The sequence below is a fragment of the Rhea pennata genome, chromosome 5 (assembly GCF_028389875.1).
Source record: "Rhea pennata isolate bPtePen1 chromosome 5, bPtePen1.pri, whole genome shotgun sequence".
Classification (NCBI taxonomy): Eukaryota; Metazoa; Chordata; class Aves; order Rheiformes; family Rheidae; genus Rhea; species Rhea pennata.
Genome location: NC_084667.1, coordinates 18,906,901 through 18,928,119, shown reverse-complemented (window position 1 = coordinate 18,928,119; position 21,219 = coordinate 18,906,901). Strand labels below are relative to the sequence as shown.

General features: G+C 38.1%; 1 protein-coding gene across 1 annotated transcript; it reads left to right on the top strand.

The window, feature by feature from the left end:
• The first annotated feature begins 883 nt into the window (after nucleotides 1–883).
• SPI1 (Spi-1 proto-oncogene) lies at nucleotides 884–20,434 on the top strand. The gene is made up of 5 exons (XM_062577164.1): nucleotides 884–1,180; nucleotides 7,103–7,196; nucleotides 13,987–14,174; nucleotides 18,496–18,652; nucleotides 19,604–20,434. The coding sequence occupies exons 1-5, from the start codon at nucleotides 1,136–1,138 to the stop codon at nucleotides 19,918–19,920; spliced, it is 801 nt and encodes a 266-aa protein (XP_062433148.1). The 5' UTR covers nucleotides 884–1,135; the 3' UTR covers nucleotides 19,921–20,434.
• Nucleotides 20,435–21,219: the final 785 nt, after the last annotated feature.

The window sequence follows — 21,219 nt, the reverse complement described above, 5'->3', positions numbered from 1 at the left end:
ATTTTGCAGCATGAGAGAGTTCTTCCCTTGTTGCAAAGCCTCATGCTGTCAGTCCTGCACTGTGGCCCACTCATTCACGCCTCTGTCAGAACCATTTGTTAGAAGGCCACATATTCACTGCAGCTAAATACAAGTAAAATAGTGGGATAATGAGCAGGAAAACAGCACATAAGAAGCAGAGCAGAAGAAATTTCAGCATCTGACTTTTCAGATACAGGTTGCAACTATGTTCTCTACTCACTGTTAAAGAAATTCTTCTGGGAGAAGTAGAGGCCATGACACGGGACTTGTTGCCCACTTGCTTTCTCCTTGCAGGACCTAGAAAAGCAACAAATAAGAGGACTCAGTGTTTTCCATTGAATTGTTTCACTCTATAAAAAATTTTGTGAAGAAAGTCTCATTGGCATAGTTTTAGTTTCCTGTAGAAACCTAAGCCTGTTATAGTTGAGACTGTATACCCTTTTTTCCCTTCTGCTAGAAACTGCCACTTAATTGCAGCATAAGACCGTCATTAAAACAAGTCTATGCCAGTGCATAGCCTCACACCAGCTGTCAGGATTGTAGCTCCATGACACATCATTAAACCAGAGAACAGCAACATCGCTACAGTTCGTCTCCAATGGGAAGTACATAGTCTTCCACAGTCGGTAAGAACGCTGTACCCCTATGTTTGCTTATTGGTAGCAGGCCTGAGCTCTGGGTTGCTGATTATACAGTAAGCACCTGCCCATGGCAGATCTGGCTAAGGGCAGACTTCCTGTCACAGCACCGCTGCTCCCTGAAATGAGATTTATGCAAACCAGCTAAAAGCTGTGATGTCACGGATAGACCCAAGGGCTATCTCCCTTCTACAGACATTTGATAAAATCAGGAACTTCAGATACAACTCGGGAAGAAGTTCACCTCAGAGCCTATTAGGGCAAACTATGAAAACTTACTAGGGTCTTTCTCCAATCCTGAGATCCATTACTGCTAGGGGACTTCACAGAGTCCAAGGGTCTCACTTTTGCTGTGGTTTTTTTTTTTTTTTTTTTTGTTTGTTTGTTTGTTTGTTTTGTTTCATGTGATTTTTAAAGTCAGTTATTCTGGATGTCTGAAAACTGAATTAAGAAAAATTCACTCAGGAGTTGGCTGAATGTTGCAAGCTTGCAAAATGGAAGGATTTCCCCTCATTCCCCCTGTGAGTATCTGGGGTTTATTCTTAATATGGATGATTGGGCTCAGTAGCAAAAGACAAAGTAAACTTGGTTTTATTATTTGAGAATGTCTCTCTTTTGGTCTGTATCTGTACTGCCAGGAAGTTGGGCTCAGGTCAGTATATAAAACCAGTGACAACATTGCAATGAATGGGAAATTAACATTTCCTCCCTAAATTTGTATCTGATTTTGATCTCCAGTTGTTTTCAGAGATTAAACTCACAGTATTTTTGCAGGGTATACGTACAGCAAGTTAGTAAGATTTTTTCTTCTGTACAGCCTTTGTGGTATAAGGCTGAGTCTTGCTTCAGGCTGTAATTATTAATTAGCCTTGAGACTCTGACACAGTTTATGTATTAAATATCTACCAATATATGAGAGAAGAGTTGCCGAATGCCGCTTTTACATTTTGCAGACTTAAGGTCTTGTGCTCTTTGTAATGACAAAATTCTAGTCTCTAGTGTCAGCTTCTCTCAACCATATTTTACATTTTTTATTTGGTGACTTTTATTTAAAATATAAGCCAGGAAATAACCTTAAATCATTTTGAACATACATGGATGCAGTTGAAGACTTTCCTATTTCAGACTATAAAAAGCAAATGGTAGAGCGGGGCAGGGGGAAAATAACATTGGGCCTTTCAATCTTTTCTCTTAGTTACACATTTTCTGTATGACTACATGGCTGTTCCTGTTCTTTCTTTAGCTCTGAAGCATTTTTACACTGCTGTAATTTACACTGTGGTCACTTTGGAGATTATTATTTGTGAAGAATATAATCTCACTAACCAGTTGTTCAGAGACAAACTGTAATGGGAAATCTCAAGGCAGAATGGGTAAAATAGACTCTAATAAGATTTGCCAAATCCATAGTAGCTGAAAAGATGTCAGATAGGGTGTTTTACTTGGCTTTTTATGTGGCAGATCACATACGGTATTTGCTGTGTGTGTTCCGAAAAGAGAGTACGAGACAATGCAACTCGAAGAGTATTGTAATAAAATTTGTATTGTGCTTTCTTTTCTTCTTGTCCCATCTAATGAAGGCTAAAGGCACGTTTTCTTATTTTCCATACAGAAAGAGGGACCTCTGAATTCCTTACATATTTTCTATCTATATTGACTGAAAAAATACTTGTTATTTTCTTAAAATCCACTCAAGTCAATGAAATCCATTATTCGGTCAAAGGGTGTGACGACTCTAAAAAAAACTTCTTTCTTTTTCTTAAATACTCAAGTTACCCAGTGGATCTATCGTAAATATATCCAGATAAGAATTTGAAAAGAAACTGAGAAAATGAAAAAAAATACATGAAGATTTCTGAATATGTTATTCATTGAGCTTAAAAAAATAACAAAAAACAAACAAAAAAAAAACTTGTCCTCCACTAGCATCTCCCATTATTTTTACTATTAATGTTAACTTTCTTTCCACTTGTTTCCTCATAGCCACCTTCTGTGGCCTGTTTCTTCACTCTTGAATTTCAGTGTGTAGATTGACTAAATGGAGTGAAAATCTAACACGGTCTGGCTCATATTCTAATTTTTGTTGCAGATAAGTAATCTGACTGACTCTGTTCAGGTGAATAAGACAACAGGCAGTGAAAATGCAATTACATCTTACAGGAACACTTGGCAGGGCAAATTATTTTTGTTTTTTGTGATTAAGATGTTCAAAAAGGAAAACTTTGTGTTTTGTGCTTTCAAAACTGTTTTAGTTTACTTGCTTTGAGCACTGACAGTTAGGGCCCCACATGGCATCATTATAAAAGTCTGTGCCTCCTGGGACTTTTTTCAGAGAGTCGACATTAGCCCTTTCAGTTGAGGGTGGGCCAGTAACTGCCTTCCTCTTGACTATGCTAGGAAACTCTTAACTTTCGTTTGGAAAGTGCTACTCAAATGGTTTAAGTGTTACTGTATTTTTCTTTGAAGATTAAGAACTTAATATGGAAAAGACCTGCAAACTGGGCCCATGTCCTTTAATGCATGATAGGATGTAGCTGTGCTACTCAGCAGAAAATATCCTTATCTACAGAGGTGCCCAGAATATCTATGAATCCCTACATAGCCACCTGTAGTACTCAGTTTTGAATGGAGATATATTTGTATGAGAGTGAAAATGCACTTCAGAAGTATTCTGTTCCACACAACTGCATCTCCAAGATGGTGCAGTGAGGCTGGATAGCCCAGTCAGTGTCCACGTTGATATTTATGCTCATCTTTTCTAGAATAGTTATACTGTAAATTTTTCCAAGGAAATAAGGTTAATCTTGGCCTTTAAACTTGTCTCAGCAACACATCATTGGAAACTGTGTGGAGGATTTCTGAATCACATGCCAATGAATAGCTATGTCAGGATAACAAAAAAAAATCGCAATTCACTGAATTTGTAATCATCTGGAATCATCCAACAAAGTCTTGGTGAATAATAAGAATTTTCAGATTATTATTCTGTTGAATCCCCTGTGTCTCTCTTAACCAATGGCAACTAAGCTCTGTCCAAACAGTTTTTTGGCTTTTCCCTGTTGCAACAACTTAATCTAGATTTTCAGGACAAAGAAGGAAGGTGGAGGCAACTTTCCATTTACCAAAATCAATGACAGATAAAGACTTGTTTGCTTTTTTCTTGCTTTAGGCTGTAACATGATTTTTGATAACGTACTGCACTTCGGGGAGCACAGGAAAGGAGAAAACTTTAGACCACAGTCATGAGTTCCGAACAAAGGTTCCTGTCACTCTTTTTGAGGAGAACAGTTGCTAGAACAATGTCCATAATTGTCCATTAAGATCAGCTAAGCAACTAAATTTTAACATAATCTATTTGTTGCTTTTTTTCTGGGGAAATAAAACAGTTCAGTAAGTGTCATGGAAGTGCTATAAGTAAGACAGTGAAATGTATGTGTGGGTGGGGAGGTTCCAGAGAAGGACAGGGCTGGTGGGTAATGATTGGTGCAAAAGCTAACAGCAGCACATGGTGAAACTTCTTCTCTCTACTAGAGAAAAATAAGTTTTTAGTAAGACTTAAAGGAAGAAAACTCAGAGACATGTATTACAACTAGGCTTGGAGATAGTTTCTCTAATGAATGAAGGAAAACATCCCACCCCCCCCATAGGATAAGCATAATCAAGGAAAATATGATACACAAATCTTTAAACATTTACTATAAATCTTCTCAACTAAATATTGGTTGCTGTACCCTTGGAGATCAGATGCCAAGATGAAAAGTGGTGCCACTTCAAGTCCTTTGTGGAAATGGACTGGTCAAGGTGGCATAAGCCAATAAGGATACATATACATGTATTTCATCCAATGGATCACTGAACAGAAAATAAATTCAAGAAATAATATTCCCACAATCCATAAGAAAGAGATTCTAACTCCCAGACTTTCAAAGTAAAGTATGTAAAAAACAGTGATCTATATAAAAGCAGACTGATTTTAGATGCTGAGTATGCGCAACTCTGCAATCAGCAGTATCTGTAAATATTAAGGAAATCACTTTTGCTTAAGTTTAACTATTTAACGCATCTTCCTTTAGCTCTGATCATTGAATACAGATCTGAACCCTGAATAGTAGCCATTGAATGATAGAAATATTTCACTCTCAGTCCTCAGAATGTGAGAATATATTGGGTGTTAGTGAGTATATTGGACTGAAATGGGGGGATATGGGAAATCTTTGGGAAGAAGAGACAACTCAGGAAAAATGCAACTAGGAAAGTGAGATATTCTTTATTATCTATTTTGGGGCTGCTACTTGGCCTGCTTTCCAGGCTATGGTTCTGTAAAGATATAAAAGTGATAGAATTTTTGTAGATGACCAGGAGCAGGAGTGAAATTTTGAACATGGCAAATTAAGCCTAAATTGACTGGACAAAAATTTCTTTGGAAAGTTGTTTACTCTTGGCTAAATATGTACCAAAGCTACAAATTTTTATGCATTTAGATATGGAGAACTTGTACGATTTCAGTCAGCTTCTATTTGAGCTGAAAGGAAACAAAGATTATTCTTTCGAATGATATACATTTACATGACTTTTTAAACCTCCATTTCTCCCAGCTTATATGATGTGCATTTTCTGTTTGGATGTTGAGATCTCTCCTTTCCTAGAGCAAGAGTGGTTTCCTTTGAGTTGTGACAAGTTAGAATTTCTGAATATGAAGACTCATATCCTTTAAAGTTAGAAATTTCATATACTCTTCAGGCTGACATGATTTTGACAGGAAGCATATATTTATGGAAAGGAAATGGGGGAGTGAGATTAATTAATTTGCAAAGATAATGAAAACTAGAAATTCTGTTCAGAATATCATCTTCCTATTTGGCCTGTGAAGAATGCAAAACATAGCCCCAGTATTTTTTACTATAGAAGATCAAAATACACCCCAGGTATAATGAATTAGGATGACTGAATGAATATGATCAGCTGTGGTTTGAAAACACAAAGAAAATACGTAGAGGAAAAACAGAAGCATCAGGGAGATGATATGCCTGTACTTCTCCTATGATCACCTCTCTAAAATCTAGAAAATGGGCTACACTTTCCATTAAATCCCTCTGTCGATGAGAGGTGATTCTACTAGAATAATATTGGTATGGAAAGAGAGACTAAACCTACTCCCTCTGGAGATCTGAAATCTGGTACTCTGTTGTGGATACAAGTAAATGATGACAATCTCCTTTCATTTAGTCTTTCTCTTACATTGTTTTTGTGGGTTATCATTTTCTGATGTTCTTTATAGAACAATTATCAACTACCACAGTTTATACCAGCACCTTACAGCTAGGTAAAGAGTTTGCTCCTGCAGCTTTGAGGACTTCACAGATCTGACACCTCTTTAGTGTTCATTTCAATTCATCTGCATTCTGGAAGTCATGACATTTTAGATACTTGTACCAGCACATTCTAATATGATACACTAACAAAGCACACAGCTGCCAGTGAGGTTATCCAAGTACTTTCTAAGAGTATTTTTAATCCTTTTGTGTTCTAATATCTTAATCCTCTGAGAAGTCTGTCCTGTTACTGATGTTTTCTTCAATGTCATCATAGAAATGACATCCCTAGAAAATAACAATCTTCAAATCCTACAATTGCACCAGAACGAACTGAAGGAGTTAACTGGAAGAATTAAACAAGAAGAATTAATGAGGAATGACAACTCTGATCTGGTTTTCATCAAAAAGAAATCTCTTGCTTTTGCCAGCTGCTTATCTTCCACCTCTAGCCAGATTTTAATGGTAGCTGCTGCCTTAGGTTTCATGTTCTCAAGGAAGCTAAAAGAGCATGAAAGAGAGAAGCTCGCCTGCCCTTCCAGCATGCTGTCATCATAGTGTAAACTTAGAAAAATCCTACATTCCAAAAATGAGCCAGATTCATGAAGGGAGATGAGGATTTGAGATTTTTATCTTTCCCACTTTTATTGAAGTAACAGAATAAATTAAATATGCTCATATTGGACTGCTAGGCATAGAGAGGAACACAAGCAAGATAGTTTTCCTACATCACCTGTTTTAAGAAGAAAGACAGGACTTTCATTCTGCCACTAAGCATCCAAGGTCACATTATGCTCCACACTGCTTGGACTTTTCTGTTTGTTTTTCTGTTTAGAGGAGGAGGAAGAAGAGTAAATGTCCATCACAACTAAAGAAAAGTTTCTCTGCTGTAATAGTGTGATGGCTTCTTGGCCTGGGCCTGATGTCTGAGGTAGCACTCTTAACATCTACAGAAGGTTGAGGAGTGGGTTGCAAGCCAGTGCTTAGTGTCAAGCTTTTTACTTCTCCTCCCCATTCTTCCCCTCAGCAACAGAAATTGTGCTGGCAATGCCCCTTCCCCTAACTGATGGGAATGATTTTGAAGGGATTTATCTAAGGTTACAGTTCTAAAAATTCTTCTTCTCTTTACAGCCCTCTGAAGATATGGCACCCTATGAGTCAGACTTCTACCGACAGCCCCATGACTATTACCAGTATCTCAACAGTGATGGAGAGAGTCATGGTGGTAAGTTTAAAAATATTTCCTTGGAGCATAAAGTCTCATGGGATATTGCAGGAAAGAGATTTAGTACATTCATAAAAAGAACACACATATTTTGATCTATAATGTATAGGCACATACTTTCAAATCAGAAACCTGTGATAATTCATTCCATTTAGTGACACCATTCCACTACAGCATCAGTGACACAGTCTTCTCTGAAAGAGAATTTTATAAAATACTGAATAACGCAAGGAACTTCCAGGACATTCAGTGTATTGCCAAGAAGGTGGGATCTCATGATCTCGATCCTTAATTATCTTTGCTGTGTTTTAACTTTTCTCTGCAGATCAAAATCACTCTGCTTATTTTAGAACTCTCTGAGGTCATTGATTCGCAATACTGTACTTCTCATGCTGCCATCTCCAATTCTTCTTTGACTTAGGTCCTAAATACTCTGTTCCTTCATTTTTATTCTGTTTCTTTGGCATTTGGCCACTTTCAACTCCATATATTTCTCTCTTTTTTTTTTTATCTCTTTCGCATGCTGCCACACCTAGCTTAAACTTTCACTCTTCCTGCAATGCACCCAAGTACTTCCTCTCTTTATAGCTATGTAAAACTTCCTTGTAACTGTTTGTATGTAAACCTAGCTCAATATAAAAATATTGTATTATTATTTATTGCTTCAATTTATATATGCAATTTCAATTTAATGTTTGTATTGAACTAAGTTTTGCTGTCTTCTGTATTGTCAAGTCCTCTGGGCACTAGACTCTGTATCAGTGCAGAGGGGAGAGCACTGCTTTGTGAATCTCCTCTCCTGTGCAAAACAATGTTCCAGCAACACCACCCGGGAAATATCATGGTCAGTATTGACTCAGGAAGGAAAAGCACCGTTCTGCTGTATCACTCATGGCAGTCATGGCAGATCCTGGAGTTTCCCTTAAAGACTCCTACAGATACAGTAATTAGACCCACCACTATTTAGTTTAAGACATCTAATAATTGCATAGCATAGCACTGCTTTATCTGTGGCAGCAGAATCCATATTAATGGACAACAAGTTTCAGAACAGGCTGGACATTTAACTGAAAAATTTGTTCTCTACATTGCATTCAGAAAACAGATATGAAATCCTTAAAGCCTGAAGACAAAGAATTCATTTAGTTTTTATAAGTTATCATCTCATAGCCTCTGTCCTGTCACATTGATCAAACCCAGAAACTTCCACATGCAAATTCAGGGCTTTTACATTCTAATCTGCACCTCAGCTTCCATAAAGTAAAGGATAACACTTATTACCTCAAAGAGCAATTGTGACAATTAAAGAATAAAGATAAAAGATGCCATGCAGGAAAAAAGCACTGGAAAAGAACTCTTCTGTCAAATCTAGCTACCTCAGGCAACAACACTCCTTTATGCTTCATAACTTTATGAAGTCCAGTCTGGCTTACTGCCCATTTTTCTACAGGGAAGGCTGTTCCTAAGGTACACTGCTCAGATCACCAGCATGTTTTAACTCTCTCTGATGAACACAAGAAAACTCAAAGCCACCTATGTGGATTAAGTACACTATTTAATATGAATGCTGAGGACACCTAAACACCCATTCAAGACAATTTTTTTCCCTAAACTTTTGTTATATTTAGTCAAAAGATTTCAAAAATGTTTTAAAGTTCTCCTACAGCAAGTGGTTATGGAAGAGGCATTTTAATACCAATCTCCACATTTCAGCTGAATTTTTACTTATGAAAGAATTTTTATTATTTTTTAAAAGAATTTTTATGAATTTTTCCTTCTGCAATATAGTTGGTTGTGCCCAAACACTTTATATGCCATAGTCTTTCTTGAATTTCTCAGTCTACTGAGCAATGAACAACTAAGGAGTATGGAGGGGAGTGACTACTTGAATGTCAAGTGTCTACTTGACTAGACAGTAAAGTGCAATTGAGAGACATTAGAGTGCATGCAGCAGAATGGTACTAATTTAATACCTAGGAGATCATTGCAAATAAGTGACTCTGTAAATTTAACTAACAAAAATAAACCATAAAACATCTACATGCTAAATCACAACACGCATTGTCTGCATTTATTTTGTATATTGTAGATTAACTATTTTGCAAATACTGTAACACAGAGATACAGGCATGTAGGGCAAAAGCTGCTTCAAGTGTTCATGTATTAGTCCATTGCCCACCCTGAGCTTGTATGCTAGTAAGACTGTAAACGTAATGTAGTGTATTTTGTAACACTAATGCAATCTTGGTAATTACAAAATTCCACTGCACTTTTGTCTCTAAATTTTTACTAAACATGACTGGTTTAGTAAAAAAATCATTATTTGTATGAAACTAAATGTCAGCCACTTTTCATTTTGTTGCTAGTTTCATGAAACTTATTAGTTTTTGTGGTTTGGGTTTTTATTTTCATCCCACCTCCCGGAGTAATGTGACCATTTAACATTCTTGTTAGGATTTTAGCCTATATAGTAGTGGAGGAAAATCCAAACATGTGAACCTTAGTCTTAAATACCATATGGCAAATAAAAAGAACTCCAAAATCCCCTTATTTTAAAGTCATCCTGAAGGTTTCTTGGGGCCTGGCTCATGGATTTTTTAACATTCGGTATTATTAAAATCATAAAGTTTTTTAATTAGAAAAGTGAGAGCTAATGAGATTCTACTGTCATTCTAGATAAGACTGCAACATTGCCTAGAAACATGGCATCCCACTGAACACAGTGATTCTATACAGGATCAAGACATGGTTTTTGCAGTGTCCTTCAATATTTTTCTCATTTCCTATACGGGATTTTTCTTGGCTTGTTTCTTCAGATAGGTAAAATACAGTGGAAACATCTAAGCCATGCAATGAGGGACTGTGTAAAAAAAACCTTCTCTTAGTTCAAAATGAGCTGGAATATCTGCATGGCACGGAGTAGAACCATTCAGAGATAACTAGCTCAGACCTCAAAAGTATAGCCGTCTTAGTAAAGTGATCTTAGATCAGGCAGAGTGCTCTGCTGACATAGCTATCATATTTCCGGTTCAAGAGCTGTCTCATGAATTTCTGCATAGTTTTGCACTGCATAATGCAGATGTAGCCAGTTGCTCCACTTAACACTTTTCTTAAGCCTACTTCATATTCTAACTGTTTGTCCTGATGTTATTTATCTGTTAAAACAAGAGGAAAGAAATTTCTCTTGGACAGAGGATGGCCAAGAAAATTTAGCTATGTTTTCTCACTTCTAGAGTGCAGATCTATCTCCATGATGAGTATTAACACAATGCCTTTAGATCCACTATTGCTTCCCTTATGCTGGGCTAACATCCCTTCTGTCATGAGAGAGAGTTCAGAACTCATGACTGTCCTTCCTCTAACCTTTCATTACATACAAGACCAAAACAAACATGATCTCCATGTCTCTATAAGACAGATTTTTTTTCACATCCTCTTTCACTTCACATGAAATTTCTCATAATGACTCCATTGTGTAGCTATAGGTTGAGTTTTAGCGACATTTTCCTTGACCCAAAGAATAGACACTTTCCATTTCTAGAATGTTTCTCTCCTTTCTTTTCTCTTCTGTCCACCTTTACATTTTTGTGAAAAGAACAGAACTGCAATGCATTACTGACATCACACTAACACAGAAGGTAGAAGGGAATAGCTGCAATGCAGCTGATAACTCCAGTTATCTGCAGATATTTATAAATTGTTTATGTTTTGATGTGCACTGAATTAGGCAGGGTGGTAGAACTGTAGAGCGGTCTGTGGAGGTAGAATGAGGAATTTCTCTTTTAAAGTCATTAAAGACACATCTTTTTTTCTCAAGGATCACTCTGAAGTTATACATGATTTAGAAAAAAATAAGGACTTTTCTTCTGTCATAACTTGAATATTTATTTTTAATATCCATAAGTTTGTGTTGAAGTAATTTCGGACATTGTAACACATAAGTAACTATTATGTGGTCACTGTAAGTCCCCATTGGCGTATTGGTGTTATCATATTAAAGCATTATTGTAGTACTTCAGCAACCTATAATACAATAGAAAAGAAAGTCATTAATGAGTAGGCTAACCATTACATAAAGATTAACATGACTAAGCATAAAATACTGCTGCACAGGTTAATTCACTGGCCAAGGAAGAGTTTAAAAGGACAAATCTAGAGACAGAAAGAATCTAAGTCACAGGCTCCAATAAGTTAACAGATATCTTGAAGTATACTTGAAGTATACAAAAACAACCCTGCTCATAAAAATATTTAAGAAGATTCAAAAGCAGACTACTGGAGCATGCACAAATACTCATGGCTATGCATGTTGGAAATGTACTGCCTTGTCTCTTGATCACCTTAGCTACTACTAGAAAGAAACTCTCCAGCTGAAGAGCGCTTATTGGCACTACTTGCTCTCCAGCCTCAGAGAGTTTTATCTGGGCTTTGTCATCCTCAAGATTATTTACAGTTCTGCAGTAGATCACCTAAGACATGTGGTCTTTGAGAAGAAATACTGGTATCTGGCAGAAGACCTACTGCACAAGAAGCACTACCAGATCAGTCTAAGGAACAGGGGTACAGAGTGCTCTTACGATGCATTCTCAACAAATTATTATATAGGACTGGCTGTCTACTGGCCCAAAGAATAACTATATGTTACCACCATGGGTGGTTTGCAGTAATTTAACCTTGCAAAAGCATGAGTTAGTGCAGCTCAGCCTTCTAAGTACACAAATATCTTTCAGACTGTATGAGCTGAAAGCCTCCTACTAGAACACTACCTGGGATTCAGACTCACATACACTCTGCCATTCCTTGGGTTGCAGAAGATGTGAATGTAACATGTAAAAGTACTTGGCACTTTGCACCCTACAAGATATGTTATTTTCCCAGAGAAAACAAAATTTCTCCCTAGCATTAACATATGAAGAAGTACTACCAGGCTTTATAGCTTCTGGCTATAAAATCCATATATAGTCCACAGAAAGCACTATATAACAAAGCAATGAAATTACAAAGTCAATGCAGCAACTCACTGAGCACTTTTAAAAACACCCTTCCATCCCTTTCATATGCAGTGATATGATACAAAAAAATTAGGAATGACAGAAGAATAAGCCCTAGTGTGGAAATGGTCTGACAAAGCCTTCAACAAGTACATTTCTACAGGCCTGAGCCCTAACAGCAGCAGAAAGAGCCTACAGCTTCCCTGGTACAAATTATGAAGATGTCATCTTGAGATATCAGGTCCACTCTGAGAGAAGCCACATTCAAAACCACTTTCCTGCTTTACAAAATCTTCAGCTGGCTTAGGCCTAAATATCTGAAAGATAAATGGAGGAAGGATGAGGAGATAGAAGTTAAAAAAAATGCAACTGGTATTCAAAAACAAAAATATTCACAGCATGTCAGTATCTAGATAATGTCACACAGTAGCATCATATTACAGAATGAGACAGTTAGTCCTCCCTTTACCTCTTCAGTACAATGCACTGGGAACAACATGTTCTGTCCATCATATTATCAGAAGGATGTCAACAGATGGAAGGGAGTTTGGAGATGATCCCAGGTATGATTAGGGGATCGAATGTACTAATTTATACTGAAAGATTATGAAGGTAAACATCTACAACTGGATTAAGTGTAGTTTGTGAGGATACATGATAGCAACCTGAAAATATAGGAAGGGTGAGAAAGAAATAATTTAGAATAATATAAGGGGAGAAAATGAGGAATGAGATAAAAATTAGAAATGTTACATTGAATATCATAAGAACTTCCAACTATGCATAAAATGATGCATGGAAAGTTAAATTACGAAAGACTAGTTCCAAGCTGTGTCAGAGAAGAGGACGTGATGTTGATTTTGGTTTTAAAAAACAGAGTGCACACAAACGTGTGCATAATTATGCATGCAGCTACTGTATGAGACAAAGGGAGTTTGCAAAGCTTCAGATTTCCTCTAACATATTTTAAATTTTGAGCAGAAAATATGAAAATATGAAAATATGAAAATTTAGGAGAGGTTTTGTATAGAACAGAAATCTGAAACTGAGAATTATATGGAATTTAATTTCAAAGTAAATATATCACGAGACAGTATACTGATTATCAGAGTGCTTTTTATGTCTTTGAAAAGAATCTACATTTCTTACACATTTCTAATATAATTCAGAGATAAAAAAAAGCTGAGAAAGATTCTGCATCAGACATTTGCCCCACTGTACAAGAGTGTACACAGGACATTCCCAATAGTTTTTATCTTTTTATTCTCTGATACTGATACTGAAAAATGTGTAACGTAACAATACAAGATTAGAGGAAAAATCAAGCAAAGTCCCATGCCTTTTCTGCAGTGTTCCTGAAATTTTGGTATCAGATTAAAACAAAAGATGAAGAAAACTGTAGAAAGAGTTGTAATTATTTTCCTCACTTCCATACCATGAGGAAGACTCTTAATGACAATCTGACGATATATAAATCATGGAATTTTTTGCCTCAAGAAAGAAAATGGAAGATTGACTGGTCTCCTGTTGAGAAAAGTGCCAGCACAAACCCCTTTGGCACTTTATGCTTTATTACCACTGAAATCTATTGCAATTCCATGTAAGAGTTTTTTCCTAATGGAAGTTGCCTACGTATCACTTGTGAGTCACAGGCATTTAGGAGATTAGGAAATTATAGGGATATCTACGGATTGTGATGGAGGAAAGGACAATACCAGGGGTAAGAAGCTATGAAGGACAGATAAATGTAATATTTCTTACTTTTGTAATGACATAAAAACTGTGTTTATTTTCCTTAGATCATTACTGGGAATATCATCCACACCACATGCACAGTGAGTTTGAGACCTTTGGAGACAACCACTTCACAGAACTGCAGAGCGTACAGCCTCCCCAGCTGCAACAGCTCTACAGGCACATGGAGATAGAACAAATGCATGTGCTGGATTCTGCAATCCCCACCACACACATTGGACTCAACCATCAGGTACGGTTACCACTTCTCGCTCAGCATTTATGATGATAGTTAAGGGCAGGAACAGGGTGCAACAGGAAGTGGATATTGTTATGCCAAAGATGTTGATGAAATTAATTGTATGAATTATTACTGCACAAGTACTTGATATAAAACTCTTCATTCTGAGGGCAAGTGTGGTTTAAGCATTCTTTTCATATGAGTGAAGGTTCATAAGTTGCCCCTTATTAAATGGGTCATGTTCCACAAACTGTGCATAAAAAGACAATTCTGTTTTGTGGAGGGTTTTGAAATTTCCAACTTTTGCTTAATTTGGAATCAAAATCAGTAGTTTTGAAATTCTGCATAGGAATTGGACTTGATAAGCCGTGCACTGTTACAGTGAAGGTATCAGTGACTCTTAGGAAGTGTTCTGAGCCTCAAAATAGTAAGAAAGCTTCAGATATTTCCAAGCAGCTCTCACAATTTCACATACACAGAATCCTACATGGAACAGAAATAGAGACAAGTCACAAGTTATTTTATCACCATGAAACATTCTAAGGGTAATCTACTTATGTTTCTACCTAAAAGTAGATAAGTTATGATATACACTGTCTTGTCACTACTAGTTTTTAAATGGAGACAATCACCTCTCAGAAAAAAAAATGAACTCCTTTTTGTTCAATGAAGATGGCATGGAAGTGCCACTGAGTACACACTAACGCAGAAATTATAAGGAGTTCCCTGGTACTGCAAATACACTAGCACCAAGTGAGTGTGAGAATCCCTTTTAACCCACAGGCCCACAAGAATATGCCCAGACTCATTACAGGGAACAGTAAGAGAGCAATGTGATCGTGTGCTCAGGAGTTTCCCAGGACAGGCGCTACTGATAATTTGCTGAATACAAGACATACAGCAGAACCAAGGTCAGAGAAAGAGGTGTTTACTGATTACAATGCTGCCTATAATGGTGCCATGGCAGCGGTTTTGTCAGAGAAACTGCTTTTATACAGTTACTATTTTGAGTTTCTTTGTTCAACACAAACTGAAATCGTATACACATACATAAATAATAAACAACAAATACAGAAAAATTTTGAGTGATTAAGTTACACTATCAGCAGGAAACCGACTTACTGAAAACCCTCAAACTTGTCACCTTTTGCTCGGTAAAAAATCAGCAACAGAAGATAAGATGCAGACACAAAGAATTAGGAACAGAAAGTTACAAATATAAAAAAGGTTTCATGGAACAGCAGTCTGTGGGAAGCTTCAAGCCATTTTGGTTGCTCAGTGTAACTGCTAGTACATAATGACCAACTGTTACATCCAACCCAAGGCCAAGAATAAAACTAGCTCCATTATGGATTTCTTTGGAAGCATCACCAGAAAACAAGAGAAAGGGTGGTTTTGCTTATCCTGCTTCATGCCACTTAGCTACTACTTTTCATTTCAGGATGAAAGATAGACACTAAAGAGCCCTGCGCTCCCTCTCCCGTACCCCATGGCAAGCTGCAGATGATACGAGTAGTCAGTTCACCACTAGTCTCTTCTTCCTCACCAGCTGGGGATCTTTGGTTTTTTACTTTAACCTACAGCAACTCATGCAAGTGGTACTCAGCATGCTCTGAGGTTCAGACTCTAGTATGTCTCAGCCACAACCCTAGGCAACACCTACTATTATTCTAGGCATCTTCAGGAAAACAAAATCAGGAAGCAAGCTTTAATCCTCAGCTGAATTTCCCAGTTACTAACTGTGCCCGTGGCAGTCATGCAATATCCTTTGCAAATAAAGGAAGAAAATACAAAGATATTTTTCCAATTTTCTGTTGATACTACATTATTTTTCAAAATCAAGTTTGAGGCTCAAACCATTCCTTGAATAAAATTTCTTTAAAAGGTTTTGATAACCTGCCCACAGGTGCTCTCCAAATAATACATGAAGAAAATAACAGCCTTTCTGACAAGAGAATGAAAGAAAAGGTAGGAAAACTGCAAAGAGAATTAGAAAGAGGAAAACCACAGAGAGATGCCACAGAGTCTGAGACAGCATCAGAATATGTAAAGTAGCTAGCAATTTCTTCAAGTTTTCCCTTTCCAGAGTTGTATTAATAACCTGGCTCTTTGAAACACACTAGCAGGTTCCTGGCAACTCTTTGGGTAACAGTCTCAGGCCACTGTATGCATTGACCTACACTGCGTTTCAGACATTAGGAAAGTAAGTGTAACCAAAATACAGTAAATAAGGAAAGCAGGGACAGTGTGGGTGCAGCTCCGTCTGCTCCCCAGTTCAGTATCTGCAGCTTCCTTTGCTAGGGAGTCATCATTCCTCCGCCCTCCTCCACAGCATCCTCCCACCTTACCCTCCACCCTGGGGGAACCGTTTTCCTTTCTCCCACCCCACCCCTCAATGCACTGAGTTTCCACAAGCTTCTTCTTTCCAGGGGCACCAATCTCTGTCCCCCTCCCCTGTAAGACATTGTCCCACCATCTCATTCCCCTTCCCCCACCAACACTGTCTCTCCCTTCCTTCCTAACTCTGAGGCCACAGCTTTCTTAACTGTAAAATGCTAAAGGTGACTCTGTGGTGAGGGCTGAAGTTTCGCTCTTGGGGATCTGACAGGAAGCTTACACACACTCTTACCCAATCCTGGCCTTCCTGCCATGTTCATCTCCAGCCAATCTGCCAACTCATTAACCGCCAGCTGCTGCACCCCTAAACCAGCCCTTTGCGCACTCCATATTGGGACATTTTAAATGGCTGCAAAGCTCATCTAAAAAGCACCACCCAGCAGGGCCTGATACTGGGTGGGTAGTGTGAGTCCCGGAGGTGAGCACCCACTCCCTGCTTCAGTGCCTAAGCTTGCAGGAAGGGAACCATGCTCAAAACATCCTTTCTTGATGAGTTAAAAAGAGCAGTTCAAAAGGAGTTTGCCTTCCAGGACTATGGATCTGGCATATTTCATGAGAACCACATTTTATTTGCTTCTCTGGGGCTTTTTTTTTTTTTTTTTTTTTTTTTTTTTTAAGAGAGGAATTGGATTCCTTACTCCTCTCTCCCACAGGCTGACCTGTTTCTGACTCTTCAATAAGGAGCTGCAGTAACTCATGGCAACTAGTCATGATGCCTAACAAACTAGAAAGAAATTGAGAAATACAGAGTGGAGGTATATTCCACATTCTCCTGATATGTTCCCTATTAAAGGGTGAGAGAATTTAGCACAGAAGATGGCTTGCTAGTTTTCCAGATGAGAAATCCCCATCAGTGGGGAATTTTTAGATAGCCACTTAGGAAAAGAGAATGTGATCCAGTATGACGTATTCTTTATCTTAGTGGGAAACCTCTTCCCCTTCAGAGGAGGGAATTCAAGACAAGAAGCTGACAGTTCTGTGTAACCCCTGCTCCAGAGCTGGAAGCAATCCTATAGGGATTCAGTGCTGTCAGAAGGTACTATATTCTGGAAAGAAAAAGAAGACAATAAAGCCAGGAGCAGTCAAAGTGGCTATGCTAGGGCAGAACTGCTCAACAGCCAAACGTAAAAGAGGACTTCCAGAGAGACCATGTTAGAAAAAAACTGTTGTCAAAAGCAGTTTGGCACAGGAGATAGGTAACAGAGATCAGAAAGTCATTGGAAAAATGCTGTCTTGGTATACAATCACCATACAGCAAGAATCTTGCAATATTTTGAAAGTAATTACAGTATTTTCAAAGCAAGTATTATCAATACAGCATTTGTTTCCTAGAAGGCCTACCTATAAAATCTCATTTTAGGAGTATGTACACACGGTAATCTATATATCAGGCAAAGGCATCTGTCATGCAAATACAGTGTCTTCAACCAGGAAAAAAAAAAAAAAATGAATTCTCAGCCCACTAGGAAAGCTGGTAATGTGTGGACCATTATCACCTCTTCTAGAGTTCTCCTACATAAACAATACAGCTATCTCCACCTCCCAACAAGAGTAAATACCATTTAAATTAGAAAAAGAAGGTTATTGTACTGGGGAGGTATGGGGGGAGGGGGCAATATCATTTGCATAGGATGTAACATATGGGAAAGTTCTGACTTTCACAAACTTGTTCCTCCTTCCCTCTTGTAGAGACTTATTTAAGATGCATCTTTGTACATATGTAAGTGATAACTCTTAGCTGGATGGGTTTCTTAGCTGCCTAGTATTTATTTTAAATGTCAACAACTAAGTCACTAATTATTACCCTAAATAATCCCACATACCTATTACTTTCTCCCCCTTTTTCTCTTTAACTCCATGACATCTCCTTTTTTCTTTTGATGTCCCATTCTCTGTCACTACCTCCTCCCTTCTCTACTACTCTTGTCTCCCAAAGGTTTCCTACTTGCCCCGGATGTGTCTACCATACCCCTCTCCACCGCAGCCCAGCTCTGATGAGGAGGACATAGAAAGGCAGAGCCCCCCACTGGAGGTATCAGATGGGGAGACTGATGGTGTGGACCCTGGGCCTGGGATTATGCACGGTGAAACAGGTCAGTAAAAAATGTGGAACTTGACTGAGCTGTGTGTTGAGCAGCTGTTACATTACTATGGTGATAATGAATAAAACTATAGAACTGCTGTGATAGTATTTTGCCCCACTCCCAAAGCTTCACTTTCATAGAATCGTAGAATCAGTAAGGTTGGAAGGGACCTCTGGAGATCATCTAGTCCAACATCCCCACTCAAGCAGGGTCACCTAGAGCATGTTAGACAGGGTTGCGTCCAGGCAGGCCAGAGAAGGAGACTCCACAGCCTCTCTGGGCAACCTGTTCCAGTGCTCCGTCACTCTCACAGGGAAGAAATTCCCCCTCACGTTCAGGCGGAACTTCCTGTGGTTCAGTTTCTGCCCATTGCCTCTTGTCCTGTCACACGGGGCAACCGAAAAGAGTGTGGCCCCGTCCCCTTGACACCCTCCTTTCCTGTCTTCAGGATCGTTTAGGAGCACAACTGTGTCTAGATTTCAAATCACATTTCTTCAAGCATTCTCACTTCCTTTTTCTTCTTTGCTTATTCAGGCTTCCCCTTAGCTATTGCCATTTCTACTCCCATTTCCATTAACAGATGGGAAAAGGAGCAAGGAGGTCAAGGAACTGATCTTTAAAAATTTTTAAAAGCTCTGTTTGTTCAGTACCTAAAAGTCACGTTCTGTACAACCTGCCCAAATTAGCTTTCAGCTAGCTTCAAATTAGTAAATTAGTTTCAAAACAAGGTTTAGATCTCTGGAATTCCTTATTATCATTTCTCTTCCTGGTACACAAACCCACTTTAAGTCCTGGCAGTGTAACACTGTCTCTTGTTACAAATGTTGCAAATTGAAGAAATTAGGTGAATTCACAAGCTAGCTGGAACAGTTATAGGAACTATATAAATTCCCCTGTTTCATCAGAGACTATACACTGACACTTACGTTCCACCGCCTTTCCCTTCTAACTCTCACACAGGCAGCAAGAAAAAGATCCGTCTGTATCAGTTCCTTCTGGACCTTCTTCGCAGTGGAGACATGAAGGACAGCATCTGGTGGGTGGACAAGGAAAAGGGTACTTTCCAGTTCTCGTCCAAACACAAAGAAGCACTGGCACATCGCTGGGGCATCCAGAAAGGCAATCGCAAGAAAATGACCTACCAGAAGATGGCACGAGCTTTGAGAAATTACGGCAAGACAGGGGAGGTCAAGAAGGTCAAGAAGAAGCTGACCTACCAGTTTAGTGGGGAGGTGATGGGAAGGGGGGTCAGTGATAGGAAGCATTATCCTCATTGAGGCCATGGGACCCTGAGCAAGAAAAATTTTAAGACCTCCTGGCTGGATACCAGCAGAGGAGATGGACGCAACTTTCTCTTTGCTTCCTGTGCCCTCTTCTCTACCTTTAAAGGGCCTTTACCATCAGATGTTTCTGGTACGAATTCCTTTCTTCAGCATCTGAGAATCATAAAGGTGACAGAATTCTTTGCTTCCATCCTACAAGTTGGACAGAGTTGGGAAATTTAAACAATGTAAAAATTTATTATTGTCAGAAACTATTTTTGATTGTTTTGTAACTCAAGAATACAGCTGATGAAGTTTTGCCTTCAAAAGTGGTGCTGTGTCATTCACAGTGACACTGCATGAGCTTACAGCTTTCAAACTAGCATTAATACAGGCTCTGCCGCAGCTCTCAAAGCCAGAGAGAAGTTCGCAGATCTTGGAATGATACTTGTTCTTTTAAATAGTAATAACATGTACATATTTAATAAAATTTGATATAACAAAGTTCTGGTGTTTGCATAATAAATGATTACTTCACAAACAAATCTTGCGTGTTTTCATTTATACAGATATAGCTCATACGTTATGTGGACAGAAAGCAAATAGGACTGTGGGGCCTTATCTGTATGCAACTGTCCCTACCTTTCAATTTCCTTAGAAGCATCGGACCAAGTAGCAAAGATAACAGGTGAGATATATTACTGTAAAAAAGGCTACAGTGCTTAATCAATTTTATAATATATATAAATTCTCATCACTTTTGCCTCTGAAAATAAAGACCTACCCAAGTGAATAATTTCTGTTAACTTAAACCAAGGAAAGCATTTACAGCTTTATTCTCTTTAGAACACAACAATTAATTCATTTTCTTCTGTGGTTTCACTATTTTTCTTACTCCTGTTCTTTCCTCTTGCTTGCTACCTCCATAGTGACATCTTGCTTTTAGGTTATCAACTCTTCTGGGAAATAACTATTCTTTAATCATGTCTTTACAGAATTCTAGTACCAGAGGTTTTTAAGTTTTTAACTATAGATTTTAGGCCCTACTGTAAAGCAATTAATAGTAGCTAATAACAACTGCATTTTATAAATTATACCCAGAATGTAAAATAAGAGAGAATTCAACACCTACAACACAATGGAAAAGTTATTCAGTGCAACTGAACACAAAAAAGAAAACAAAGTCAACTGACATTGACAAATTAACATTTTAACATTTAACATAATTTAACTTTTCTTGACTGTGGTTAAACACTCAGAAATCAGGAAATGTCACCATGACTGAAGGAATGAAGCTTTCTTTCGCCATTTCTA

Bases quoted from the DNA above. Each gene is read 5' to 3' on its own strand.
- SPI1 (XM_062577164.1), top strand. From the start codon at position 1,136: ATGTTGCAAGCTTGCAAAATGGAAGGATTTCCCCTCATTCCCCCT. The intron at 7,197-13,986 runs GTAAGTTTAAAA...TATTTTCCTTAG, and splicing joins TGATGGAGAGAGTCATGGTG to ATCATTACTGGGAATATCAT. The intron at 14,175-18,495 runs GTACGGTTACCA...TGTCTCCCAAAG, and splicing joins ACATTGGACTCAACCATCAG to GTTTCCTACTTGCCCCGGAT.